General features: G+C 38.5%; 1 protein-coding gene across 1 annotated transcript in view; it reads left to right on the top strand.

Moving 5' to 3' along the window:
• The first annotated feature begins 8 nt into the window (after positions 1-8).
• LOC139949162 (uncharacterized) overlaps positions 9-10,632 on the top strand; it is a 30,998-nt gene continuing 20,374 nt past the window's right edge. The window contains exons 1-10 of the mRNA XM_071947562.1: positions 9-132; positions 645-701; positions 1,094-1,159; positions 8,400-8,558; positions 8,672-9,030; positions 9,153-9,309; positions 9,527-9,601; positions 9,703-10,046; positions 10,173-10,332; positions 10,510-10,595. Coding sequence (XP_071803663.1) covers positions 9-132; positions 645-701; positions 1,094-1,159; positions 8,400-8,558; positions 8,672-9,030; positions 9,153-9,309; positions 9,527-9,601; positions 9,703-10,046; positions 10,173-10,332; positions 10,510-10,595 — 1,587 coding nt within the window. The remainder of the gene's footprint in view (positions 133-644; positions 702-1,093; positions 1,160-8,399; positions 8,559-8,671; positions 9,031-9,152; positions 9,310-9,526; positions 9,602-9,702; positions 10,047-10,172; positions 10,333-10,509; positions 10,596-10,632) is intronic.

Here is a 10,632-nt window from a genome sequence, read left to right as displayed (position 1 = left end):
AATCAGAAATGAAGGTATTTCCCATGAACGAACCATCACTAGAAGGTATAAAGGAACTCCAGATCAAGTTCATTGATGTCTCAGGTGTCAGCGGAGCAACTATTGAGTTGACTGTCTTGGGATGTGCTGAAGGTAATCACATTCGTTTACAAAGTAAAGAACCCCCCCCCCCCCCCAAGTTTTTTAGCATTAAATTTTGTTGGACAATTACAAAGACAAGTTTTGGTACAAGTTGCACATTACCACATATGGAAATACTTTTCTCAAAGTCATTTTTGACACAACTTATCCTGTTATCCACTAGGTTTGTTGGATTGTGATTTCTTCTTATTCTCCATTGAAACAGGGTTTGAAAACATTACCTATTTCTTTACAACATTCACGTTAACCCTTTACTATAATAATATTCTACAAACAACTAATTATTGAACAATAACTTTTGCTTTTACAGAGTTTTCAACAACAGAATATGTGACAACCAAATCCCCTACAACTAAAGGTAAAATAATTGTATTTATTAAGAGAAGAGTCTTGATAACAAGTGCATGTGTTTACTATAATACCAGGAAAAATGTATGAGCATCTTGGATGGATTCATTCTGTTGTGTTCTGAACATTACACAATATTTTGATTAATCCTTTAGGTTTGCCAACAGGAGACACTTTGCTATCGACTACTACCATCAAGGGCCGTCCTCCTCGTAAGCGAATCCATTTGTCTCTTCACACTTGCAATGTTTTTTGTTATGCATAATGAATCCTTTCATTGCTACAGACTAACAAAATATCTTTTAACTACAATAAAGTCAGGTCAGTTTGTTCAACTCAGACAGAGTTCAAATTCTGCCACTTGATTTTGTTATTGAGAATTTATTAATGTAATGAACTGCCTCTAGCCACTGAATATTCCCACCCGAGTAATATGTATGTGATTTTTTTCACAGTACTCGGGTAAGTACCAAGTATACAGTAATACACACTCAATGGTGTATATGGGTGAAAACCAAAATGAATAATCTTTATCCCTGATGCAAATTTAACATCTATGATAATTTATTCTCAATTGTTATGCACTTTTCTTAAAAACCTAAAGCACCAACGACCACTACAACAACCAAGACCAGCAGCACTACAAGTCATCAGCTATCAACAACTCAAGGTAATTAGGAATAACTTATAGTCAACCAAAACTTCATTCTTACAGCTTTTTGCACAAACATACATGACTTTCATACCATTACTGATTTATTTACCTTGCAGGTTACTGTTTGGAGAATATGGATGGTGAAGAAGGCCTTCAGGAAGGTTTTACACCTACCTCAGATCTAATTACTTTACAAGTAGAAAATGGAACAACTTACATCAAGTTCGAAAGCTTGCCTTTGGAGGTGGGAGACAACAACCTGCCCAGTGTTGATGGCATTTTAACAAGATCTGCCTCTATCAGAGCAATCAGTATTAGGCTTGTTCCATCATCATCTTCCTCGACACCATCTCCGACTGGAAATGAGGAACTCGTGTCTGTGACTATAAATTTCTTCACCAAGAAGGAGAGAAACGATGACTTTAAGCCCCTGTTGCTGGAAGACAACCAAGAACCCAAGGTGAATATAGCAAACAATCTAACACACTTATTTCCAGAGTCAAGTAATATAAAACATGTGAAGATTTCTGAAGAAATTGCATCAAGAGTAATTTCTGAGGTTCACGTTATAATTCTCTCTCCACAGGTGATCACATTCACACCAGTCAGTGATCAACCCTTGCAGAAGTTCCTAAAACTTGGAAATGAAGTCATTGAAGGGGTTGTGGCATTCCGTGTGACTGTCCTAGAGGTCACTGGTGTTTCGTCTGCAACCTTGGAGCTACATGTATTGGGCTGTGCAGAAGGTAAGCTGATAGTAGCAGGAATACAGTATTCCTGTTACTTGTATGTAAGAAATTATTTGTTTCTTGAAATGCACGTTACAAATAGGCAAGCCTTTAAAATAAACAGTCTTAAGACCCAGTCCTTTTGTTTGTATTACAAACTGTTCTGATTCCAATCCCCTCTTTTTGTTTTGTCCCAGAATTCACCACAACCCAGGTAACAACTACAGCAGTCTCTGTGACAACACCAACAATGACAACCGAAGAATCAACAAGCACTGTGGCAGTTACAACACCAACTCAGACAACCACAGAACGAACAACAACCTCAACAACATCTCTGGTTTCAACCACAAAGGGTAAAGACATACAGTTTTATATTCTGAGAAATAAAAATGACTATAGCAATAACCTTAGATCTGATAAAAAAAACTTTCAGTGTTAACGATAACCATTTCTGTCCGTTCAGGGTACTGTCTTCAAAATATGGATAGCGAGAGCGGTGTAGAGACAAAGGACCAGACAAGAGGAAATCTCTTGACAGATGAGTCAGGCTTTCTTACATTTTCCGAGTTACCAATCGATCAGTCTGTTGGCAACAGTGCTGTTCTGGAGAGAAAGTTCAATAGCAATATCAATGTTCGTGGAGTTCTTATCACTTTGAAGAAAATCACATCAAGTGTTACTTCTGGACAAGCAGAAGAAACGACCACACCAAAGACGGGATCAACGTCACCACAGTCAGTCAAATTCACTTTCACATTACTTGCAAAGAGAGTAGACGAGACAGATTTCAAGCAAGTGGTGATCAAAAATACAATCACGGAGGTGAGTGGGAACATTTTTTAACTAATCCACTTATAATTATTGTTTTCACTTTTATTTTTCACAATGTGCTCATTGATTATAAATCTTGTAGTCAAGCAAAAACTTTCTTCTCCTGTTCACAGTTTACCTTGACTATTGAGGGTATTCAATCGGAAGTGAAGGTATTTGCAGAGGACGAACCATCACTACAAGGTATAACGGAACTTCAGATCAAGTTCATTGATGTCTCAGGTGTCAGCGGAGCAACTATTGAGTTAACTGTCTTGGGATGTGCTGAAGGTAATAAAATTCGTTTACCAAGTAAAGAACTTTTTCCCTCAATAAAATTCAGTTTGACCAAGAACTTTTTCCCTCAATAAAACTCAGTCTGACCAAAAAGTTAGTTTGTTTGGTCTGCCAGTGTTTCATGATTTCAGATCACTCAATACACATTTGCTAACATTGGGTATCACAACAGATGGAATTAATTTACACAAGATCTTTCTTGCCGTTTTAGAAGTCTCAACAACTATGCAAACTACAACTAGCAGTACTGTTAGCACCACAACTCCTCAGCTATCAACAACTCCAGGTAATTACGAATATGCGATAAATAACCAAGCCTTCATTCTTACAGCTTTTTGAACAAACATACATGACTTTCATACCATTACTGATTTATTTACCTTGCAGGTTACTGTTTGGAGAATATGGATGGTGAAGAAGGCCTTCAGGAAGGTTTTACACCTACCTCAGATCTAATTACTTTACAAGTAGAAAATGGAACAACTTACATCAAGTTCGAAAGCTTGCCTTTGGAGGTGGGAGACAACAACCTGCCCAGTGTTGATGGCATTTTAACAAGATCTGCCTCTATCAGAGCAATCAGTATTAGGCTTGTTCCATCATCATCTTCCTCGACACCATCTCCGACTGGAAATGAGGAACTTGTGTCTGTGACTATAAATTTCTTCACCAAGAAGGAGAGAAACGATGACTTTAAGCCCCTGTTGCTGGGAGACAACCAAGAACCCAAGGTGAATATAGCAAATAATCTAACACACTTATTTCCAGAGTCAAGTAATATAAAACATGTGAAGATTTCTGAAAAAAATTGCATCAAGAGTAATTTCTGAGGTTCACGTTATAATTCTCTCCCCACAGGTGATCACATTCACACCAGTCAGTGATCAACCCTTGCAGAAGTTCCTAAAACTTGGAAATGAAGTCATTGAAGGGGTTGTGGCATTCCGTGTGACTGTCCTAGAGGTCACTGGTGTTTCATCTGCAACCTTGGAGCTACATGTATTGGGCTGTGCAGAAGGTAAGCTGATAGTAGCAGGAATACAGTATTCCTGTTACTTGTATGTAAGAAATTATTTGATTCTTGAAATGCACGTTACAAATAGGCAAGCCTTTAAAATAAACAGTCTTAAGACCCAGTCCTTTTGTTTGTATTACAAACTGTTCTGATTCCAATGCCCTCTTTTTGTTTTGTCCCAGAATTCACCACAACCCAGGTAACAACTACAGCAGTCTCTGTGACAACACCAACAACGACAACCGAAGAATCAACAAGCATTGTGGCAGTTACAACACCAACTCAGACAACCACAGAACGAACAACAACCTCAACAACATCTCTGGTTTCAACCACAGAGGGTAAAGACATACAGTTTTGTATTCTGAGAAATAAAAATGACTATAGCAGTAACCTTAGATCTGATTTAAAAAAAAACTATCAGTGTTAATAATACCCATTTCTGTCCGTTCAGGGTACTGTCTTCAAAATATGGATAGCGAGAGCGGTGTAGAGACAAAGGACCAGACAAGAGGAAATCTCTTGACAGATGAGTCAGGCTTTCTCACATTTTCCGAGTTACCAATCGAACAGTCTGTTGGCAACAGTGCTGTTCTGGAGAGAAAGTTCAATAGCAATATCAATGTTCGTGGAGTTCTTATCACTTTGAAGAAAATCACATCAAGTGTTACTTCTGGACAAGCAGAAGGAACGACCACACCAAAGACGGGATCAACGTCACCACAGTCAGTCAAATTCACTTTCACATTACTTGCAAAGAGAGTAGACGAGACAGATTTCAAGCAAGTGGTGATCAAAAATACAATCACGGAGGTGAGTGGGAACATTTTTTAACTAATCCACTTATAATTATTGTTTTCACTTTTATTTTTCACAATGTGCTCATTGATTATAAATCTTGTAGTCAAGCAAAAACTTTCTTCTCCTGTTCACAGTTTACCTTGACTATTGAGGGTATTCAATCGGAAGTGAAGGTATTTGCAGAGGACGAACCATCACTACAAGGTATAACGGAACTTCAGATCAAGTTCATCGATGTCTCAGGTGTCAGCGGAGCAACTATTGAGTTAACTGTCTTGGGATGTGCTGAAGGTAATAAAATTCGTTTACCAAGTAAAGAACTTTTTCCCTCAATAAAATTCAGTTTGACCAAGAACTTTTTTCCTCAATAAAACTCAGTCTGACCAAAAAGTTAGTTTGTTTGGTCTGCCAGTGTTTCATGATTTCAGATCACTTAATACACATTTGCTAACATTGGGTATCACAACAGATGGAATTAATTTACACAAGATCTTTCTTGCCGTTTTAGAAGTCTCAACCACTACGCAAACTACAACTAGCAGTACTGTTAGCACCACAACTCCTCAGCTATCAACAACTCCAGGTAATTAGGAATATGCGATAAATAACCAAGCCTTCATTCTTACAGCTTTTTGAACAATTATACATGACTTTCATACCATTACTGATTTATTTACCTTGCAGGTTACTGTTTGGAGAATATGGATGGTGAAGAAGGCCTTCAGGAAGGTTTTACACCTACCTCAGATCTAATTACTTTACAAGTAGAAAATGGAACAACTTACATCAAGTTCGAAAGCTTGCCTTTGGAGGTGGGAGACAACAACCTGCCCAGTGTTGATGGCATTTTAACAAGATCTGCCTCTATCAGAGCAATCAGTATTAGGCTTGTTCCATCATCATCTTCCTCGACACCATCTCCGACTGGAAATGAGGAACTTGTGTCTGTGACTATAAATTTCTTCACCAAGAAGGAGAGAAACGATGACTTTAAGCCCCTGTTGCTGGAAGACAGCCAAGAACCCAAGGTGAATATAACAAATAATCTTACACACTTATTTTCAGAGTCAAGTTATATAAAACATGTGAAGATTTCTGAAGAAATTGCATCAAGAGTAATTTCTGAGGTTCACGTTATAATTCTCTCCCCACAGGTGATCACATTCACACCAGTCAGTGATCAACCCTTGCAGAAGTTCCTAAAACTTGGAAATGAAGTCATTGAAGGGGTTGTGGCATTCCGTGTGACTGTCCTAGAGGTCACTGGTGTTTCGTCTGCAACTTTGGAACTGCATGTATTGGGCTGTGCAGAAGGTAAGCTGATAGTAGCAGGAATACAGTATTCCTGTTACTTGTATGTAAGAAATTATTTGTTTCTTGAAATGCACGTTACAAATAGGCAAGCCTTTAAAATAAACAGTCTTAAGACCCAGTCCTTTTGTTTGAATTACAAACTGTTCTGATTCCAATCCCCTTTTTGTTTTGTCCCAGAATTCACCACAACCCAGGTAACAACTACAGCAGTCTCTGTGACAACACCAACAACGACAACCGAAGAATCAACAAGCACTGTGGCAGTTACAACACCAACTCAGACAACCACAGAACGAACAACAACCTTAACAACATCTCTGGTTTCAACCACAGAGGGTAAAGACATACAGTTTTGTATTCTGAGAAATAAAAATGACTATAGCAGTAACCTTAGATCTGATTTAAAAAAAAACTATCAGTGTTAATAATACCCATTTCTGTCCGTTCAGGGTACTGTCTTCAAAATATGGATAGCGAGAGCGGTGTAGAGACAAAGGACCAGACAAGAGGAAATCTCTTGACAGATGAGTCAGGCTTTCTCACATTTTCCGAGTTACCAATCGAACAGTCTGTTGGCAACAGTGCTGTTCTGGAGAGAAAGTTCAATAGCAATATCAATGTTCGTGGAGTTCTTATCACTTTGAAGAAAATCACATCAAGTGTTACTTCTGGACAAGCAGAAGGAACGACCACACCAAAGACGGGATCAACGTCACCACAGTCAGTCAAATTCACTTTCACATTACTTGCAAAGAGAGTAGACGAGACAGATTTCAAGCAAGTGGTGATCAAAAATACAATCACGGAGGTGAGTGGGAACATTTTTTAACTAATCCACTTATAATTATTGTTTTCACTTTTATTTTTCACAATGTGCTCATTGATTATAAATCTTGTAGTCAAGCAAAAACTTTCTTCTCCTGTTCACAGTTTACCTTGACTATTGAGGGTATTCAATCGGAAGTGAAGGTATTTGCAGAGGACGAACCATCACTACAAGGTATAACGGAACTTCAGATCAAGTTCATCGATGTCTCAGGTGTCAGCGGAGCAACTATTGAGTTAACTGTCTTGGGATGTGCTGAAGGTAATAAAATTCGTTTACCAAGTAAAGAACTTTTTCCCTCAATAAAATTCAGTTTGACCAAGAACTTTTTCCCTCAATAAAACTCAGTCTGACCAAAAAGTTAGTTTGTTTGGTCTGCCAGTGTTTCATGATTTCAGATCACTCAATACACATTTGCTAACATTGGGTATCACAACAGATGGAATTAATTTACACAAGATCTTTCTTGCCGTTTTAGAAGTCTCAACAACTACGCAAACTACAACTAGCAGTACTGTTAGCACCACAACTCCTCAGCTATCAACAACTCCAGGTAATTACGAATATGCGATAAATAACCAAGCCTTCATTCTTACAGCTTTTTGAACAATTATACATGACTTTCATACCATTACTGATTTATTTACCTTGCAGGTTACTGTTTGGAGAATATGGATGGTGAAGAAGGCCTTCAGGAAGGTTTTACACCTACCTCAGATCTAATTACTTTACAAGTAGAAAATGGAACAACTTACATCAAGTTCGAAAGCTTGCCTTTGGAGGTGGGAGACAACAACCTGCCCAGTGTTGATGGCATTTTAACAAGATCTGCCTCTATCAGAGCAATCAGTATTAGGCTTGTTCCATCATCATCTTCCTCGACACCATCTCCGACTGGAAATGAGGAACTTGTGTCTGTGACTATAAATTTCTTCACCAAGAAGGAGAGAAACGATGACTTTAAGCCCCTGTTGCTGGAAGACAGCCAAGAACCCAAGGTGAATATAACAAATAATCTTACACACTTATTTTCAGAGTCAAGTTATATAAAACATGTGAAGATTTCTGAAGAAATTGCATCAAGAGTAATTTCTGAGGTTCACGTTATAATTCTCTCCCCACAGGTGATCACATTCACACCAGTCAGTGATCAACCCTTGCAGAAGTTCCTAAAACTTGGAAATGAAGTCATTGAAGGGGTTGTGGCATTCCGTGTGACTGTCCTAGAGGTCACTGGTGTTTCGTCTGCAACTTTGGAACTGCATGTATTGGGCTGTGCAGAAGGTAAGCTGATAGTAGCAGGAATACAGTATTCCTGTTACTTGTATGTAAGAAATTATTTGTTTCTTGAAATGCACGTTACAAATAGGCAAGCCTTTAAAATAAACAGTCTTAAGACCCAGTCCTTTTGTTTGAATTACAAACTGTTCTGATTCCAATCCCCTTTTTGTTTTGTCCCAGAATTCACCACAACCCAGGTAACAACTACAGCAGTCTCTGTGACAACACCAACAACGACAACCGAAGAATCAACAAGCACTGTGGCAGTTACAACACCAACTCAGACAACCACAGAACGAACAACAACCTCAACAACATCTCTGGTTTCAACCACAGAGGGTAAAGACATACAGTTTTGTATTCTGAGAAATAAAAATGACTATAGCAGTAACCTTAGATCTGATTTTAAAAAAAACTATCAGTGTTAATAATACCCATTTCTGTCCGTTCAGGGTACTGTCTTCAAAATATGGATAGCGAGAGCGGTGTAGAGACAAAGGACCAGACAAGAGGAAATCTCTTGACAGATGAGTCAGGCTTTCTCACATTTTCCGAGTTACCAATCGAACAGTCTGTTGGCAACAGTGCTGTTCTGGAGAGAAAGTTCAATAGCAATATCAATGTTCGTGGAGTTCTTATCACTTTGAAGAAAATCACATCAAGTGTTACTTCTGGACAAGCAGAAGGAACGACCACACCAAAGACGGGATCAACGTCACCACAGTCAGTCAAATTCACTTTCACATTACTTGCAAAGAGAGTAGACGAGACAGATTTCAAGCAAGTGGTGATCAAAAATACAATCACGGAGGTGAGTGGGAACATTTTTTAACTAATCCACTTATAATTATTGTTTTCACTTTTATTTTTCACAATGTGCTCATTGATTATAAATCTTGTAGTCAAGCAAAAACTTTCTTCTCCTGTTCACAGTTTACCTTGACTATTGAGGGTATTCAATCGGAAGTGAAGGTATTTGCAGAGGACGAACCATCACTACAAGGTATAACGGAACTTCAGATCAAGTTCATCGATGTCTCAGGTGTCAGCGGAGCAACTATTGAGTTAACTGTCTTGGGATGTGCTGAAGGTAATAAAATTCGTTTACCAAGTAAAGAACTTTTTCCCTCAATAAAATTCAGTTTGACCAAGAACTTTTTCCCTCAATAAAACTCAGTCTGACCAAAAAGTTAGTTTGTTTGGTCTGCCAGTGTTTCATGATTTCAGATCACTCAATACACATTTGCTAACATTGGGTATCACAACAGATGGAATTAATTTACACAAGATCTTTCTTGCCGTTTTAGAAGTCTCAACAACTACGCAAACTACAACTAGCAGTACTGTTAGCACCACAACTCCTCAGCTATCAACAACTCCAGGTAATTACGAATATGCGATAAATAACCAAGCCTTCATTCTTACAGCTTTTTGAACAAACATACATGACTTTCATACCATTACTGATTTATTTACCTTGCAGGTTACTGTTTGGAGAATATGGATGGTGAAGAAGGCCTTCAGGAAGGTTTTACACCTACCTCAGATCTAATTACTTTACAAGTAGAAAATGGAACAACTTACATCAAGTTCGAAAGCTTGCCTTTGGAGGTGGGAGACAACAACCTGCCCAGTGTTGATGGCATTTTAACAAGATCTGCCTCTATCAGAGCAATCAGTATTAGGCTTGTTCCATCATCATCTTCCTCGACACCATCTCCGACTGGAAATGAGGAACTTGTGTCTGTGACTATAAATTTCTTCACCAAGAAGGAGAGAAACGATGACTTTAAGCCCCTGTTGCTGGAAGACAGCCAAGAACCCAAGGTGAATATAACAAATAATCTTACACACTTATTTTCAGAGTCAAGTTATATAAAACATGTGAAGATTTCTGAAGAAATTGCATCAAGAGTAATTTCCGAGGTTCACGTTATAATTCTCTCCCCACAGGTGATCACATTCACACCAGTCAGTGATCAACCCTTGCAGAAGTTCCTAAAACTTGGAAATGAAGTCATTGAAGGGGTTGTGGCATTCCGTGTGACTGTCCTAGAGGTCACTGGTGTTTCGTCTGCAACTTTGGAACTGCATGTATTGGGCTGTGCAGAAGGTAAGCTGATAGTAGCAGGAATACAGTATTCCTGTTACTTGTATGTAAGAAATTATTTGTTTCTTGAAATGCACGTTACAAATAGGCAAGCCTTTAAAATAAACAGTCTTAAGACCCAGTCCTTTTGTTTGAATTACAAACTGTTCTGATTCCAATCCCCTTTTTGTTTTGTCCCAGAATTCACCACAACCCAGGTAACAACTACAGCAGTCTCTGTGACAACACCAACAACGACAACCGAAGAATCAACAAGCACTGTGGCAGTTACAACACCAACTCAGACAACCACAGAACGAACAA

This window comes from Asterias amurensis, chromosome 16, assembly GCF_032118995.1.
Source record: "Asterias amurensis chromosome 16, ASM3211899v1".
Classification (NCBI taxonomy): domain Eukaryota; kingdom Metazoa; phylum Echinodermata; class Asteroidea; order Forcipulatida; family Asteriidae; genus Asterias; species Asterias amurensis.
This window is presented reverse-complemented; position numbering and strand designations above follow the sequence as displayed.